Genomic DNA, 19,467 nt, shown 5'->3' on the forward strand with positions numbered 1-19,467 from the left:
TTACATATATCATTTTGTTGGGTATAAGGATTTAAATCTCTGATTGATTTTACCCTTATTTTTCATAAAATAATTTTTTTTTTGACATTTTATCTTTGATACAATGTTGATACCCAATCTAGGATCGGCTAAACATTGATAAAATATCGATATGATTCAGCCAATCTGATACTAATACATATAGAACCCTGATTGGGTAAGAAGAGTGGGAAAAATCCAATAGCCAACAAAACTGACAGCTCTACGGGAGGCCTGGAGGGAGAGATAGTGAGGATGATCAGTACCCCTTCAAACAGTGGGCTCCTTTGCTTTGGATCTTTTTGGGAAGGAAGTAAGGCTAACGAAATTTTAGATAATCCAATGAAGAAAATGATGAAAGGGACAAGCTCACATGAGAAGCCCTACAAGATAAGTTCATGGGCCCCTACGTATAAAACTTCTTCTGTCTCTCTCTCTCTGTTTTTAGTCTTTACATATATATATTATGTATTACATATAAAGGTATATATATAGGAATAAAAAGAAAAAGGAAAATTAGAAGAAAATAAATGCCTAACTCCCACTGAGAAGCTTCCTTCCAGGGATCTAACCAGTCACACACATATTTATATCCTATCCCCCTTCATCTCTCTCTCTCTCTCTCTCCTTCGGCTAAGGTAAGGTCAACAAGAAGAATAACGGGAAGAAGGCACCGACCCTCATTGTAGTGAGAGCCTATCTATCTTTTGGTACTTCTTTCTGGGTTCTCACTCTCAGAGATCTTGCAGATGAAACAATCTCCTACCAAGAAGTGATAATTCACATTTTTATTCACAAGGGTGTGTGAGCTTCTTATCATTTCCTTTTTTCCTCTTTTATTTCTCATCCATCCTGCATCCTAATAGTATGATTCTAATTCTAATTTCAATCCACTGTTCCATGGTTTCCTTTTTATGTTTCTGATTCCAGATCCCTTCCTTAAGCAGTAGCAGAAGGTACTTCAGATTTGACATCTGAGTTAGCGGTGAGGAGTGAGGGGGTGATACGAGAGATGGACTTTGCGGCGCTGGGAAGAGATGGGCTCCAACAGTACGATGAAGAAGAGGAGGAGACGATTGGAGATGTAGCAAAGAACCCAATGTTCTCGTCTTGCTCCTCTTCTTCTTCTTCGCCATCGCCATCATCTAATTATTCTCAGTATCACAAGGGCCTCATCCCACAGCAAAACGTTCGTTGGGGATCGCAGGCGTTCGACTCGCAACTGAAGCAGCAGCAGCAGCAGCAGCAACATCTGCAACATCAACAGCAACAGCAACGGATGTGGTTGGGGGGGACGTTTGAGTCAGTGGAAGAGGGCTTGAGGTCGAACGAGGCAGAGGCAGAGCCAGCTCATCATCAGCAGGAACAGGAGCCCAGTTTCAGCCAAAGACTTGACCTCATGGACTTATCTTCTCATCAGACTCAGAGCAGCAACTCAGATGCCGATGCCGGCGATGCTGCTGCTTCTGCTGGTTGTGGTGGTGATGGTAGTGGACCCAGTGGACCCGGAGGCGGCGGCAGATGCTTCATCGAGAAAGAACACATGTTCGATAAAGTGGTCACGCCCAGCGACGTCGGCAAGCTCAATCGCCTGGTTATACCAAAGCAGCACGCCGAGAAGTACTTTCCACTGGATTCCACCATCAACGAGAAGGGACTCCTCTTAAGCTTCGAAGATCGTAACGGCAAGCCCTGGCGCTTCCGATACTCTTACTGGAACAGCAGCCAGAGTTATGTGATGACCAAAGGCTGGAGCCGCTTCGTCAAGGAGAAGAAGCTCGATGCCGGAGACATCGTGTCTTTCGAGCGTGGTGTGGGAGAGTTGGGAAAGGACCATCTCTACATTGACTGGCGGCATCGCCCTGACGCCCACAACTCTTCATCCGCACTGCAGCCTCTAGGAGGTCTACCACTTCGCCACCCACTCTCCCTGGCACCTCCGCCGCCTGTCCCACTCCCATGGAGTCGAATGTTCATGCCCAACCCAACTCCAACCCTCCCGAACCACATGCATTTCCACCACCATCTCAATTATGACCGTACTACTCACGATCTTCATCATCATCATCATCTGCTTCAGGCCCATCATAACCCATCCAATTACAGTAGTTACAGGTACAGTTACGGTGGTAGTGGTGATGGTGATGGTGGTGGTGGTGGTGGTAGGAGCTTCGGGGGTTACAACTACAACGTGGTAAACCCAGGTTCAGGTTCAGTTTTTTACCTTAGATCATCACCATCAGCAGCAGCCTCACAACACTTAGGGGTTGGGGTTGGGGTTGGGGTTGGAGTTGGAGTTGGAGTTGTGCAAGAGGGTGGGGATCATAGGGATGTTCCGATCGATTCGGTGCCAGTGGTCCATGGCAGGGCTGCAGCTAAGCGTGTTAGGCTGTTTGGAGTGAACCTGGAATGTCCTACGCCGGAAGACGACCCAGATTCCGAGTGTGACATGTTGTCCTCCACCCCGCTCCCCAATACAACAATAATGCCTTCTTCTCTCTCCCCCCATCAGCTTCCTCTCGAATTGAGGGTCTACAGTGGCGCACCTCTTCCCCCCACACCTCCTGAGCTTCCAAGGAATGCTAGGCAGTCCTTATCATTCAATTTGGATATTTGAGAAACAGAAACAGAAAGAGAGAGAGAGAGAGAGAGAGAGAGAGAGAGAGAGAGAGAGAGAGAGAGAGTGAGTGAGTTAGTTATGTTTGTGTGTGTGAAAACAATTTGGAGGATTTTGAAGGAGGACATGAAAATTTGCAGCAGAACATAAGAGGACTAAGATACAGCTTTCTCCCATTCCAAACTCTGGTGGACACTGAATACAAACAAAGGTTTGGATGAAATGTAGCAACGATATTGGCTATATAATTAATCTGTTTGGAAACGGAATTTTGAGAAAGTGGAGTTTGTGAGGAAATAGCTGGATCGAGCAATGTGAGGCGCCACCTTATCCAACTACTGTCATCTTTTAATTGTGTATAATACATTTATAGATAGAATATTATCAACATAGATGATTATGATTGATGATGATGCCCTTCATTTGTAGAGCTTGGATTTTACCAAAAAATGGATCCATGCCATGGACTCCACTATAGTGTGGGAAACTTTCATCTTCTTAGTTTCTGGACTCTCTCTCTCTCTCTCTCTCTCCATTGCCTGACAAACGCTTTCTCTCCCCTAAATGGTTTGCAAACCCATTTTGGGTATACAGGTAATTGGTGGAATTATATTATCTTCTCCCCCTCCCCCCTTAACTGTCCTTTATCTCTCTCTCTCTCTCTCTCTCTCTCTCTCTCTCTCTCTCTCTCTCTCTCTCTCTCTTTTGCCTTTATTGCTGTGGTAGGTTGTTATGGTTGTTCAGTTGTTCTCGCTGCTACTGCTAGCTGCTACATTGGACACGCCCTCAGGTGTTTTCAGAAAGTTGCAGAAACTTTAAAAAGGTAGGATTCATATTCCACTTGTTAAATCCTTTTTGTTTCTCCCACCTAATTGCTTAGCACATTAGCTTCTTTTTTTTCCTCCTATCTTGATTAATAGATTCTCCATCCGTGTCTCTAAAAATATCATCTTCACCAACTGAATTGATTATGCAAAGAAAATTCAATATTGTACATTGACAACAGTTTCTCTTAAATGGCCAACTTTCGTATTACAAGCTTTTGAAATTAAGGCTGCTTCTGTTAAAAGGCATGTGTAATTGTGGCATACCAGTAACCAGCCTGGTTTTTTAATATTCAGTCAAGAAACAAAGAATATGAAGAAATCTGTTACTGTTTTAGATTTTCACGAATTTCGAAAGCCATGTGATGCATTTAAATCTGATCATTCTGCAGAATCAAGCTTTAAGTATATAAAACTCTTCCATGCTCTATAAACATACCCACATAAACTCTTAACTGTTTTTTTTTTTTTTTTTTTTTTTGCCCTATCTATTGTAGAGTCTAAATTCAAAATTAAGTTAACTATTAAATTAAAAAATAAATGGTTAAATATCAAAAAATTACTTCTGATACAAATAGAAAATAACATTTACAAAAAAAAAAATGAACTGCCTATGTTACTGCTGTTGTTTCATTTGATGCAACCAGTTTGGAAACAAGAATTGTAAGTTTGCACTTCACAATCCACCTCATCTTAATTGCAATTTATCTAAAATGCTAAAATATTGTAATGTATATATATATTTTTATTTAATGACAAGAATTTTATTGCCTAAGTTTTTGTACTATTGTTTCATTTGGTGCAACTAAACATGCATTCTTATATAAGAACATAAAGATGCAGATGTGCATTTTTATTCCCTGGTTAATTTTATAAAGGTCCCTTTAGTGAGTTTGTAAATGGACCATGTACTATTAGCTAACAACAAACATCCATCTACATTTGTAGCACTATTAGTTCAGGGAGTTCAATTTAAACCTAATATTTGATTCTAATATTTATAGTTGAAACTTTTTGTTGTGGTGGATATCTACAAATGTGTATAAAATGATTGAGTGTGACTTACCTTATTCCATGTCCTCTTATGGTCGCTTAAATAGGGTTTTCATAGCGTTATAAATTCTTGCACAAGTAACAGTATATATACTTTATCTGCCACATTTTTTACCCCAATAGCAGTATGAATAATCCACATCTTTACCATAAAATGAGAAGGGGCAACTTTATATTACATTTTTATTTTTCTCTCTGTGTGTGCATATTTATTCATGTGATTGAATGATTTTTCTTTGAACAAGGAACTTGCTTGGATGTTCTCTATATTGTAAAAGTGAAAATGTCCAATTGATCATTATGGCTCAATTACAATAGGTCTTGCTTGTTGATAGGATGTGTCTTTTAATTCATTTCTCTTTTTATAGGACTATACATTGCGGAATTGCATTAACTTTCATCTATATATATATAATAATCTGCAATCTTTATTTCTATTTGTTTAAGCTGGAGTTTCCTCAAACCTTTAATGTATTGCTGATGAAAAAAAATATGTTATTCAGTCTACATATGGATTCTGTCCATCGTGGTACCTACTTTACATTATGCCATTGATGTTCTCTAGAAAATATAAAGATAGGAAATATGTTAAATCAACATAAACAAAAGGGGGTCGTCGTCTCTGAATCCTTATATATATATATATATATATATCTAATAATTAGACACTCTAGCTTATGAACATAATAGAGAGACTCATCCCTCAGTCCAATAATGACCATCTGAATAATCATACACCCATAATTCAATATTCACTTGTGATCTTGCATAGGTTTGAACCCCAAAAACCATTTAGTTGGATAGTGTGTATGGGTTTTTGCTTTAGTTGTTGATTGAGAAGGGAGATGAGAGACCTAAATCAGCCTCAGTGATCCAATGGTGCCAAGTGGGAGGCTATCTCTCAACTGAAGAAAAGTTGCTCTAGCTATTACTGGCTCCATTTAATTTATTTCAATGCATTTATGTAGCTCTAGGCACACACAGTCAATGGATTTTAGAATATTAAGTACCATTGCATGGTTTTTTTAAAATGAAGTAGTATAAACCAAGCAAATTACTTACAGAAGACTCCTTATTGATTCTAAGAATAACAAGTCTTTATTTGATTATGTGCATGCTATGCTTTAGTAGAAGTGAACATATTTTTTAGCTCTTCATCTGCATTTTCTACCACACTACAATTAGTGGAAATGCACACACAAACGTTCATAGAAGCATAAGAGGAAAATATATATGGGATGCTGTTTGAAGGTATTCATCGTTGTTTTTGAAATCTATATTTAAACGAAGAATGAATCTTCTGCTTGAATGCAAGCTTGATGAAGTTTTGATATTTCAAATAATTTTAATGGTGAATAGTGTCCCCACCACCCCTCCCCAAAAAAAAAATCCTATAAGTACTACACCTGTAAAACATATATTTTCTGTTGGCAGGATCTCACATACCAAAAGAACAATGGCATTATGGGATAAGAATTAGACAATTCGCTATTCTGAGATTGTTTATAATTATAATGTGACCCTTGTTTCAAATTTTTGCACTTTGTAATATCAAAAGTAGGGTTCTTTTTTTTTTTTTTTTGCTATGAAGAGTTTGGTTGATGCAGATGCATCAATCAACTATTATTTAATAATTGTGTGGAATAGTAATGTCAAATTTTTAGAAAAACCTCCTGGCTGAAACTATTAATTGTAATCCATGTAAAATATATTACTTTTATTTTTATATTTATGTCCTTTTTTTTGTTGGTTCATGTTTATGACCTTGTGTTCTTGGTTGTTGATCAGATGTTAATTTCTTTGAAAACCCAATTCTAAAGTATAATGATAATTTGATCCAAACTCTTGATTTCATATGTGTGGCCATGAATTTTAATTCTCTCTTGGTTTAAGATTATGGTAAGAATTTTCTAGGAGTTTCATATTCCTTAAACTTCACTTATGAAGGCCTAGTTCATATACCACAAAGGCACACAATACATTTATTAAGAGTTGATTAGGTTCAATGACATTTTTGTTGTTGCTATTTTTAAGTAGAAACTCAAAAGGCAGAAAGGCTGTATGAGGGTAAGATTGAAATATTATGAAGGGCGAAGGTGTCAATAACTATGCAATGATGCAAGCTATATATGTTTCATCAAGTTAAGGAAGACAACCGTAGGTTGAGGAAAGAGCAACATATATCATGATGATGTTTGCATCAATAGTATTAATTAATTAATCTCCAATCCATGTCATTAATTATGCTTTTAATTAAGAGGGCAATTAAGATTTCCCTTCAGATAACTATGGGTTGAGTTATCATCAATCTAGTTTATGTTTATTCTATCCCAATAGTAGTGGATTAATTCTATCATTGTGGAAAGGCTTTTGCATACTACCTTTACCTTGTTTGAGAGTAACCCCAGTAGTAGTGGACTAGGGATCTATCAATTACCAGCAAAGAAAAAAGTATGTAGCAGAATGATCCCTCACCACGCCCTCCAACCTTTTCACAACTTTGACTCCTTAGTACTCCACCTTTCTATTGAACATGGGTATCTACTATCTAGCATGGTCCCTATGATCACCACGCCATCCAACCTTTTCATAACATTGCCTCCTCATTCCCGTACCTCTCCATCTTACATGTCTCCCCATTCCAATTCAACCTCAAGTAAGGAAAGTGCAACATAAAATTTAAAGATACCCACATGAGAAAAATAAATAATAACAATAATAACAATGATAACAATAATAATGATATGATGAGATAAGTATCGAAAATACAAAAATGAAATGCATGTTATACAATTTTGTTTGCAAATTCTAGTAAGTATTCCAATGTATCATGATTTGATGGAGCAAGTGGAAGGGTGCATATAGAGAGAGAGAGAGAGAGAGAGAGAATGGAGCAAGTGGAAGGGTGCATAGATAGATAGAGAGAGAGAGAGAGAGAAAGGTTCCCCATCCGTTTATAGATTCAGGCCAAAGGTCCTGAGTAGACCAAGAGCGGACCTTTGGCGTTTGAGCTTTCAACATATAAATCATACATATATAATGGCAAGGGGATCGACATGTTCTTGCCTGCTAGCGTGGGATGTCCCACGAAAGGTCAATGTGCTCATGGGATAGAGCGTTGCACAGTTCATATATAAGAGACCCACATGCGAAGTAGGGAAGAGAAAAAGGGAGAGTGTTAGAGAATGCAGGATACCGATCATGTGGACATCATTTTTCCATACTGATAGGGTTCTTCCAAAGTGATATATATAATACACATACAATAAATAGACAGATACACATTATTCTCACTAGTGACATAGCAGGAGGTAGGTTTAAAAAAAAAACAAACATAGGAGGTAGGTGCACTGCACTAAAATTAAAGAGGTAGCAGCTAAGACTTGGTTTCTCTTTGGGAAGGGTTTTTTTTTGGGGGCGGGGGGGGGGGAGAGTGGGGGCATAGATAATGTGTGATATAGTAGTTATATGTACATATAGGGAGTGAAGAATTAATTAGTTATGCGGAAAGAGTGAAGGAATGGCAGCTTTGATTAGCTGACATGTCTACTCTGTAGAGGGTGCACGGGATACATGGGCAGTCAGACTTCAGGCTATGGATGTGGGGAGGTGCATGCTAATAAAAGCTACAAGCTAAAAGCTAAAAAGCCTAAGTGCATGCATGCCTGCTAACCTAATTAATTACTAGGATTATAATTATTAAGTTTGCTGCGCAGCAAGAAAGAAGAGCAAAACAAAATCCCTCTTGTAATTATTCCTGCATGCATGCCCTGTGAAAGACAAAAGGGAGGGAGGGGGCAAAAGAAAAGAAAATCCCTCTCTCTCTCTCTTACTGATCATCTTTAAAAACTAAACACCTATTTATTATGTTAGTCACGGAAAGGAAGAATGAAGGAAGGAAGGAAGGAGTTGAAGCTTCTCCTGCGCGACTACTGTATCCCTCTTTGGAGGAGAGATGAGCATATTTGATAGGGCCTCTTCCACTAGAGTCTGAAAGAGGAGGTTCGTGCTTTGATCGAGAGAGATGTCGATGATGGATCATACCAGTATTTATATATATTATCATCTGAGTTCACAGCTTGGCTGTTAGCCTGTTACTTGTTCGTCTCTTCCATCTTCTCTCCTAATCATTGCAAATTTTTTTTATTATTTTTTGGGGAGAAATTTTGAGGGGATAATGGGGAATGATGGGCTCGATCTGCAGTCTGTACGATACCGATTAGGCATGTAGGAGGAAGAGAATAACAGCCGTAACGAAGAGTGTGTGTTAGGAGTTAGGAGTTGGGGTGAGGGAGGGACAGTGCTTTTTTCATCCAACTTGGAAATTTGGGGAACAGTAGTAGCTTCTCTTCTCTCTGTTGCAAGTTGCAACCCCATCTTCCCTTCTCTGGCATTCCAATTACAACAGATCTATTGACCTGTAGCTTTCCTCCCAGTCCCGGCCCCCACTGTCTCTCTCTCTTTTTCTCTGTGTCTCGTTCGTCGATACTAAGAAGACATGAGATGAGGAGCGGCTGTAACAAAATGGGCAGTAATTGCCCTTTCCTGTGAGTGTTTGACAGCAAAATAATAAGATAGAAGAGTGAACATCTGTCCCCTGCAGCAGTGTTCAGATTGAAGAGAGAGAGAGAGTGCAGTGCAGGCGGCTTTCATCCTCTTCGATCTGTAAGACTGTGTGAGTGAGAGATAGCTACACAGTATAACACTTGTTCTTCTCTCAGTTATTAACTATCCAATTTATACTTTGGGGTTAAAAGAACCACCCGCCTCTTGTCCTTCCATCGTATTTAATTTCCCTGCTATTTTCATATGCCCATTGTCCTCTTTCATATGCCCACCCGAGTCTTGTCCTTCCAACATTACAACTCTCTCTCTCTCTCTCTCTCTCTCTTCAATAAACCTTGGTTACTGTACTACAGCAGTGATATATTTCAATCAAGTTAGTTCAGGAACAAGTGCATGATCCTTACTATGAGATATTATGAACATATATATAAAAACCCTAAAATACTAAGCAAAATTAATGGTATATCTTTTACACACACCAAGTTCATTTTCCCCAATTTCCTCTACCCCCCCCCAAAAAAAAAAAAACCCCCCAATTACCAAATTTTCAGTTCACTAGCTATTTGTTTAATTTCCTTACATATCCCTGCATCCATCCATTCAAAACCAGCTCGATCACTACCATTCTCGGATACCTACCTACTTCCAGTACCACAACATCATTTCGGAAACCTCCAAGGCCCAAGCCCCACCCTATATATGAAAACTGAAAAAGCCTTGAGGTAGCACCTATCATTAGGGTTCATAACACATTAACACTACTCGATTTCCGCTGTCAGTACTCCACTCCTCATAAGAGGGGAAATCCAATGCCTCTTGGCCCTCCTTTTACAAACCAGGCCCTCACTTCAACCCACACCCACCCCAAAAAAACAAAGAAGAAAGGATATTAAAAGCAATTAAAAACATAAGTTTGCAACCTGCAAGCATTCTGAATTCTGTTTTAACATAGAAATAATAAGCCCCAAACTGATTTTTATCTACACCCAAAACAAGAAAAAAACTATTATTAGTAGGCAGCATGGACCACGTTGATCGTTTTCCCCTTTTCCAGCTTTCCTAGCTTCCAAGTTCCATCCATCTCTAAACATCTTGGAATGCATTTAATGCACCACATTCCCGTATTCTGTCTTCTTCCTTTCCCTGCCTTTGGTACTTTTTTTCTTTTACTTTAGGGTAGGGTACCCTTTCTCTCGTCTCCAAAGCTACTGAAAACAACAAAAGAGACGAGCAAGAAGAAGAGAAGTAGGAGGCAGCAGGAGGAAGTACAAATGGAGCAGTGAATAAAGAAAAAACGAAAACCAGAAGCAAACAAAGGAAAGCTACAAGGGAAGAAGGGGTTAGAAACGAAGGGGGAAAAAAGAAGAACCAACAGTAAGAGAGAGAGATGAGAAGAAGGGAAATACTGAATCTCTTTATTTTCCCCCCTGCAATAAGTAGGTTGTTGTCTTCTTCATGAGTCATGGCCAGCCAATTAACCAAGTACCTAACTCTCAGAGCCAGATTCTTACACATACCCCTACTCTCGCTCATCAATCATAACACTGCAGAGGAATCGACTTATCAACGGGCGGCTATAATGAAGTAGCGGATCCGGATGGACTCTGTTGTCAACTTTGTGTCACAGATCACCGGAGCTGCTTGGAAGAAAAAGAGAAAATAAAGGCCATGAATAGAAGAAAATGGAAGAACGGAAAAGTGGGCTCTAAATTTTAATGGGCATTAACATAACAGCGACAATTCACTGGCAGAGACTGGCTTGCAGCCGATCCCAGAAACAACTAGCAATAATAATGCATCGCTAAGAGGTGACTAGGATTAAAAGTTGTGTAGTTGTGGGCGCACAGACCAGAGAGGGATAGTACTCCTGCTACTATACTACATGCACAGACCAGAGAGGGATAGTACTCCTGCTACTATACTGCATACTTACTGCTACAGTGTTCAATCATCAACCGAAGCCGTACGTAATAACTCAAAAAAAAAAAAAAAAATTTTAAAAATATTGGGAAAGTGTTTCCGGTGTGCATGTGCAAGAGTTAACTGGAACAAAGTATTCACAGAATAGTCATTTTCCTTTAATGGGATCATGGTGCAGTAACATAGAGGCCACATTCCTTTTACAAAAATCATTTTTTCATTTTTATTTGTATGTATAGGTCAAAATGACGTATTGACAAGCTTAACAAAACATCACTTGGCAATATAATTATTTGGCCATAAAATTTGGCTAAAAAGTAAACATATCATTCCCTATTTAATTACAAAATTTTAACCCAATAAATTTTGTTGATGAAAAGAAAAAAAAGAATAAGAATAACAAGAATAATCAAATTATGGACCATCCAACATACAAAGTGAGAAATGAATACAAGTCGAGCATATTGACTGCAATTTTGCACATAATATGAAATATGGTCAATCCATGATAAGACATTACCTATCAATGTAGTTAGAAACTATTATCGACCATGTTGATAAAGTAGTTGGACACAGTTGCTTCTTTCCAATCACTTTAAACAAGCCTCCCCTTCCATTCAGTGATTGGAGAGAATTCTTCGTCTCTTGTATATTGGTGGCAGTTCAGGCCCAACCATTTAAAGCCCCAAATAATCCAACCCGATCAATAAAACTGTCGGGCTCTAGCCCAATCTGATTATAATAGGTCATTCTTGATGCAAGGGTGCTACCCGAAGGTGCTTGATTAAGACTGACTAATTAATAGTCCTACTCAGCCTGACATGTTTAATGTCCATTTATATCCCGCTTAGAGCTCGTTGACTAAAACCGAACACATATAAAGCCTATTAATAATCTATTTAGAGATAAATGTGTCATTAGCCCATCTAAAGCATACTTAGCCCAATTAAAGACCAATACCTTACTGACAGTTTAAAAATGGGACCATTCCTAAGCATATAAAGATCAATTACTTAAACGGTTCAGTCACCGTGAAAGGTCCTAAAATGGGAAAGCCCAATTAAGCCAGCCCAGCCCTACCGATTGACACTCCTACTCTTATACAAGATCACTTTAGTTAATATTCCCTTTGTTTTAAATTTTACTTTAAACCCCAGTCTATTCCCTTGTCTCCCTCTCTACCTAATTTGAATCTCCAGTAGGGTTTATGTTCCTATTTTTCTGGTCATGCGAACTGCAACATATTCCTATGGACTCTTGTGAATCTTTAACCCTTCTCTACCTGTTGATTTTAAGAGCTGCAAAGAATAGTTAACAACTTTTTATTCTTGTTAAAAAATATATATATGGTTAATTTTAGGGAAACTTGCAAATGTTATGATTTGCATGCAAATTTTTCACTCTTACAATGTTTTTTTTTTCAGGGAATTGAAAAAAATAGTATAGAACCATTATGCCTCCTATGTTATTATCATATATGTTCTTTAGCATTCCTTTGGGTTGTCATGTGTATCCCAAAATTTTCATCATCTCTTACAATATTGACTTTTGCCAAAACTATACTTGATACCATACTTTAAACTTTGGTTTTTGAGTTAGCTTGCTTTCTTTGCTGATAGTACTAGTTTGAAGGGCTTATTGAACTCATGAAATCATGATAGATGGCTTTATTTAAAAGCTAAATACATAATGGCCTACAAAAGTGTGATGGCTTATGATCATTCCTCTTGTGGGTCAATTTAAAGAAAAGAACATTTATCAATATCAAAATACCATAAAGAACACAAGGGGAATGTTCACATACGTTTTTGCGACAATATGTATACTTTTGCTCTTCTTACTGATGCGGCAAAAATTGACCGGATGACCTTCCTTGCAGTTCCTGGTGCTCCAGCCGACCTGCACAAAAGAGATGACAGGGGAGAGCTGGGCTGACCCGACGGGGGACTCTCCGATGACTAAGTCAAATCTTTCCACAGCATATGCTCAAGAGAGCTTTCCCAGTAAAAGGAGTGAGTGATCCATCCCCTATGAGATGGAGGCTTACCTTGGTATTTATAGACTGCTGATGGAGAGAGAAGGAGGGACGTTTGTGGAGAGTCAAGTGTAGGCGTAGAGTCCTTGAGGGGTGTGGCACTATGATTCTAGGAATATTCTGGGTTCCAGGGCATATTCTGGGAATATTCTCCACTGATCTCAGAGGTGCAAGTCGAGAGAGGTGTGGACGCCTCTGATGACGTGTAGTGGATAGAGTCCTGCCCTCATGATCATGGATCACGTCCCTTGAATGTAGGAGTGGATGTGTGCACGTTTCCCTGTGCATTACTTGACTGTGCCAAGCCGAGGTGACTGACAGCACGGCCTGATGGAGGGCCGAGGTGGCAGCACGGCTTGATGGAGGGCCGAGGTGGAAGCACGACCTGATGAATGGCCGATGTGGTAGCACAGCTTGATGGAGGGCCGAGGTGGCAGCACGACAGAATGGAGGGCCGAGGTGGCAGCACGGCCTGTTGGAGGGCCGAGGAGGCAGCACGGCTTGATGGAGGGCCAAGGTAGTGGGTCAGTCCTGTTCAGGTTTGCATACATGCTTCAGCCGTGCTGAGAAAGGGGACATATTTTGCCTCATCACCTACCAAAAAAAAATGTATATTTTTTCTTTCAAATACGGTTTTGTGAAGATATGTATTTTTTAATTTTCACGAATGGCCTTTCAATATGTGAAGAGTCATTACTCTCCGCATATCTCCATCCCCCCTTCCATTTTTTCTCTTCTTTTATCAATTTTTTTTTTTTTTTTTTTTGGGTGTTTGCGGTGTAACAAGGTGTAGTATTGTTCAATCATTGCCTATTGTAATTTAAATTTTTTATTTTTGTAGTAATACCTATTGGGTTTTTTTTTTTTTTCTTTAAAAGTTCAAATTCAAAGGCCTATTGGCTGTTACATAGTAGAACCACATAGGGGCCAAACACAGATCTGTACAAGAGTCAACAAGAGACTATGTCCACACTTCTTGGAAAGCAAGAAAATTAATATAAATCACACACTGATGCACTGGAAAGAAGTTGATCAAATAACCCTCAGGCAGTAAAATATTATAAATCGCCAGGCCAAGGCCCAGGTATGCCCGGGCATCAGTCGGGTATGCAAGAAAGACAGTTCCTAATAAGTCCAATATCCTAACTCGCACCACCCAGTCCAAGGTCCAAGAGGCCCAACCGCCAACAACCCAAAGATTCATATTTCGTCAAGGAATTAGGGTACAGAGCTACTAGCACAGCCAGAGCCAGGAGCAGGAGTGCAGGATTCAGCACTTGAGCAGGGAAGAGATGGATGCATTTTCATCACCTTCGAGCGGATCGTCGTCTCAACCGTCAGCAGAGGCTTTCATGGACCAGTTCAAGGTTCAGCTTGCCCAGGCTCATGCAGAGGAATTCCTTGAGGTAACCAACCATGAGATTCATGTATTTCCCTCTTTTTGTTGTGGCTATCTTTTAAACCGCATTGAGGCTTACATACGGGAATGATTTTGCGATTTCACATCCTTCTCCACTTGTGCTTCATGCCTTCATCGGCTATTACCATAAGACGCAAATTTGGATGAGAAATCTCTGGTCTTTGAAACTTTATGGTTATATTAAAACAGTTTTTTTTCCCTTTAATTCGTTATTGTGTATGTATTGGTTCATTCAGTACCGTCCAGTCTGTGACACATTAGGGATGAAGGCAGCATGTTACGGAATTCGTTTCCTTTGTACTATTCTTACCCACTTTTTAATTGTTACTTTCACACATGGCCCCTTTTTTTGAGACTTCCTATCAATATTTGATTGCACTAATTGTTTCCTTCGAAATTTAAGCTGTATCATAGCAAGTTTAGGGTATAATTTTGAGAAAATTACACACGGTAGGGATATTTTGGTTGTGAATGTAATAACACAAACCTCCAATTCAAACTACATTGGATGGTTTAGAATTGGAGTTATTCTTCGCAGCAACCAAATCACTACCCAGGTGTGAGCAGTTCTGTGTCAATCTAGTACCATAGCAACTTTAAGCCGTACATAACAAGTTTGTGAATTTAAGCCATATACTACCCAGTTGTAAGTAGTTCTGTGTCAATCTAGTATCATAGCCTATTTCAGCATTTTTTTCATGATTGCACAAACAAGTCTGATCGCAACAGTGGTGTTTGAAGTTGAAGTCGCAAGCTTGCGTAATGCAGGAGTAGATTACAAGAAACTACCCCAGCAGTTTATAATCCCAAACAATACAAATAGGACTAGGAAACAAAGAAATAAGATCATCAAATAAACCCCCAAGGATACACCCATATAGGAGCAAAACCAGCCAAAAACCCAATCCGACAAGAGAGAGAAAGACTTGATATAGAGCTGGAGAGAGAAAGGTGCGGCCAGGTCTAATCCGATTGAGCTGCACTCTTGGGCCTAGATAGTCCCTAGGGAGGGTACAAAAACCCCCAAAGTTGAGAGGATTCTGGTGGCTGATTGTGAAGTTACAAGTTTTCTTGATTTTCTGACCTAGGAGAGAGAAAAATTCAAGATTTTTCAGAATAACTGCTGGATAGATCTGGACAGCTCCAAGAAGAGGACCGAGTGGTCTAATAATAGCCTAGAGCACAACCTTAAATGGGTTTACAGATCAGAGGTCAGAGGAGGGAGATATGGAGATCGATCTCTCTCCTAAAATATTCACTGATGCTAGTCGGTTCTGGACTGTAATAGCTTCTAACATAATCTGAATTGTACCTCTTGAATGTTACAGCAAATAAAATAGAAAAAGAAGAATAGAAGAGACAGGGGTTGAAAAGGGTGAAAGAGAATAAAAGAATGAGTATCTCACCCCTCAGGTTTTGGGTATCACACCCCTCAAAGGTTTAGGCATCTCACCTCTTAATAACAACTTTTTTAGCTAAAAAGTAATCACTCAATAATTCATTTGTTCAAATCTAAGAAATATCAGTGCATAGGCTCCTCTATTTAAAGAGGGCAAAATTACAATTATACCTTGACTAGGAGCTAGTTCCCAAATAGGACTAGACCCTCCTACTACAACTAGGACTTCAAATAGAACTAGAACTAGACTTCTAACTCCAACATGGAGTAGGACTGACTAACTAATAGTCCATATAGGACATTACACTCGATGGGCCCAATGGGCCTTTATTGAATTAAAACAACTTAAATAAAAGCACTGAATATAAATCCCGTTTTCCTACTTTCTATCCATATTTTAGGCCTATTAAAGTGGCCCATGATGAATAAAACCCATGGAATCAAAGGCCCAACATATATATAACACAACCCAAGGCTTATTTGCAATAAAATAAGCCCAAGTGACTTATCTACAAGACTACATCATTGCGGGAGCAAGATGATTTCCGTGACTAGAGACTCCTAGATTTTGGAGAAGTTCAGTGTTTTGACTTTAACTGTGGTGAGACAACCTCAATTGTGAAATCAGATTAACCAAGATTGAGAGTCAACCTGTATGGAGCTACAAAGTACTAGTCTCAAACAGTTGGAGGTATGACAATTCAACCATATCTGATTATGATTTAGTTTATTAGATATAAAGGGTGGGACTAAGGATGGGTTACCAAGCATCGTATGTGAAAAATGCTGAATCCTCAATAGTTAGATTGTTTCCTACACCTGGTGGGTAGAGAATAACATGGTATGAATAGATTAGATGAGTTGTGGATTCAACTGGGCCTTTGTTGTATTACATTATGTGTAACTGGGTTTATTATTATTATTATGGGTCACGTTTACTCTTGTTTCTATGCGAGTCTTAATAAAACCATAAAGTAAGTATTAAGTTTTCCTAATAGGAATATGACTCTGTCTTTCATTTATTTTGTTGTGTCACCTGTGAGGCCGTGTGTGCTTAAAGTGTTTTTCTGCACAGATTTCAGCAATGTTGTGATAAAACAGAATTAATTATTGTGTTCTGGAGAATATAAACATGATAACCTACATATGCGTTGGTAAATCCTATTATTTTTCTTCTTCTGAGTCCCCTAAAGTTACTGTTCCAAAGTACCATCATCAGTTGTTCTGTTTCAGTTCTTAGCACATGATGCATTGAGTGTGCTCCATAGTACTAACGATTCAACCCCTGTTGAACCTGTCTCCAATTTGCGAATAACATAGCTTGTTTACACTTTTCCTTTCATAAGATGCGGCCTGATAAAGATAGATTTCATTGCGTCAACTGTCTATCCCATCTCTCCAATTGGCACTAACTAACATACCACAACCTGAGAATTATGATCTGTAATCTAATAGGTCCAGATTCTTCATCTGTCAGGTACATTTGATGACTAAAATCTGGATATATTTTCTTGCTTTAGTTGGGCCTTTTGGGGTATTTTGACTTGATTTCTTCAAACTATTACAAGTAGCCCAAGAGTCTCTTTGGAGGAAAAAAACAGTGATCTTTGGAATTTAGTATCATATGATGTGGTTTAAGGGTTGTGGAAGGAGAGAAATAGAAATCTTTCTGAAAACGATTCCGTGGTTCCAAGAATTTGTACTGACATTGATATATGCAATATTTGACCTGAGCCTTCTTTTCCCCTTTCATGTATATCCCCCCCCCCCCTTTTTCCCTGGCACAAAAGTTATCTGCTTGGGCCACCTGAAGGGGCTTATCTGATCGGCCCATAAATATGTGCCACATGACATGTTGGATGGGGCCCAATATTGTGTACAGCTATATCTCCTGGTACCGTGCTTACATGCCAAGTTACATTTGAGATGGAATCGGACAAGTGGCAAAATAAAGCTTTAGAAAATTCAGGATACGTAGAGAGTGCACAGGAAGAAATGGACTATGGAGAGGGTGCATGCTTTTTCTCATAAAGAATATCAATACTTTAATTTCCTAGTTTTAATGGACTGTAGTTTGCTACAAATTTCAGAATCTAGAAGTTTATAAGAAATAGTTATCTGATTATTCAGTCCTGTAAGGGGCACTATTTGTGTGTGCCTACTGGCCTAAAACCCAGATTCCGCTTCTGCTTTTGCTTCGTTTCTCCAGGACTATGATTCCATGAGATTGATTTCATATGATGCTGTCCTTGGATCCAATAAGCATACTGATGATTCCATCTAGTGTTCCAACTTTTATATAATTAGGTTCTAGTGTCATCTGGGACTAATGCTGTAACATTGGTACCATGGACGGGAATATTTTCTATCCTTCATATTTCTGTTACTCTATTTGACTATTACTTTCTATAAGCCTACATCATTCTTGCTTCCCTTCTTTGAACCATTTCATTGCTTACATCATGTCTTTTCATGTTACGCATCAATATACAAGGACGCGCAGAAAGTGGTGTTATCAACCTGTCTCCATTGAAAGATTACCAACATATATTTGGAGCAGAACTATGATCTCATATTTTAGCACAACAAAGTTTGATGACTGTTTCAGAATCCTTTTTATTTTGCTTCATCTTTCTTTTTTCTCTTTTTAATCACTAGGATTAACTCTATTACAATGGTAAATATGGTGATTCTGTTTTGCTTTTGTGGTTATGCACTAGACAATAAGAGGGAAGTGCTTTGACAAGTGCATTACGAAGCCAGGAACAAGCCTGAGCGGGAGTGAAAGTAGTTGCATTTCAAGATGTGTGGATCGCTACATTGAAGCCACGGGTATTGTCAGCCGAGCTCTTTTTGGCTCACCGCGCTAGAGGTTTCAGGATCTTCGCGGCTGCCATATCTCCAAGAAATTGCATCAGAGAGTGCACTCTGGAGGATTCTTATTACTGAAGCTCGTTGTGGACAATGGTTCACACAAGTTCTTAAAATCTTAAATGTAACGTTTGCTTTCATTACTTTATATTTTTACTCCGTGGTTTTATTAATTAAGAAAAGTAGGTCACATTATAAACATGATGTTTGGACTTCAAATAGTATGCACTGGCCGTAGCTGACAGATTTTTTTAGTGGAAATAAAACATTCATTTATGTTGATCACAAAATAACATATGTTGGAGGTCTGGAAAGGGTTGTATCAGAATTTTATAAGTTCTGGAGCTGGTTTTATCAAGGAACATTCTCCAATCTGTCTTTGAGTTGCAAGAACACAATACTACATGATGTGGTAAAAATTGACTAGCCGATCCTTCTTGAAGCTCTTGATGGTTCAGTTGATCTGCACAGAAGAGAAGATAGGGGAGAGCCGGGCTGACCTGACGGGGGACTCTTCTATGTGTAAGTCAGATCTTTCCACAACCGATACTCAAGAGAGTTTTCAGTCAAAAAAAGTGATCGGTCTTCACATTGGAGGCTTGCCTTGGTATTTATAGACTACTGATGGAGTGAAAAAAAGGGGGAAGTCCGTGGAGAGTCCTACTGGGCGTGGAGTCCTTGAGAGGAACGATTCTCTGATGCTAGGAATATTTCAGATCTTAAGGTATACTAGGGGAATATTCC

The 19,467-nt window shown here is 39.0% G+C and overlaps 2 protein-coding genes across 2 annotated transcripts; both read left to right on the plus strand.

The window, feature by feature from the left end:
- The first annotated feature begins 593 nt into the window (after positions 1-593).
- Positions 594-3,136, plus strand: LOC122076104 (putative B3 domain-containing protein Os10g0537100). The gene is made up of 2 exons (XM_042641397.1): positions 594-818; positions 949-3,136. Exon 2 carries the CDS (start codon positions 1,031-1,033, stop codon positions 2,633-2,635), a length of 1,605 nt encoding a protein of 534 aa, XP_042497331.1. The 5' UTR covers positions 594-818; positions 949-1,030; the 3' UTR covers positions 2,636-3,136.
- An 11,011-nt stretch (positions 3,137-14,147) lies between these two features.
- Positions 14,148-19,013, plus strand: LOC122075865 (mitochondrial import inner membrane translocase subunit Tim13). The gene is made up of 2 exons (XM_042641044.1): positions 14,148-14,439; positions 18,573-19,013. Exons 1-2 carry the CDS (start codon positions 14,326-14,328, stop codon positions 18,720-18,722), a joined length of 264 nt encoding a protein of 87 aa, XP_042496978.1. The 5' UTR covers positions 14,148-14,325; the 3' UTR covers positions 18,723-19,013.
- Positions 19,014-19,467: the final 454 nt, after the last annotated feature.

Source organism: Macadamia integrifolia, chromosome 4, assembly GCF_013358625.1.
Source record: "Macadamia integrifolia cultivar HAES 741 chromosome 4, SCU_Mint_v3, whole genome shotgun sequence".
Classification (NCBI taxonomy): Eukaryota; Viridiplantae; Streptophyta; class Magnoliopsida; order Proteales; family Proteaceae; genus Macadamia; species Macadamia integrifolia.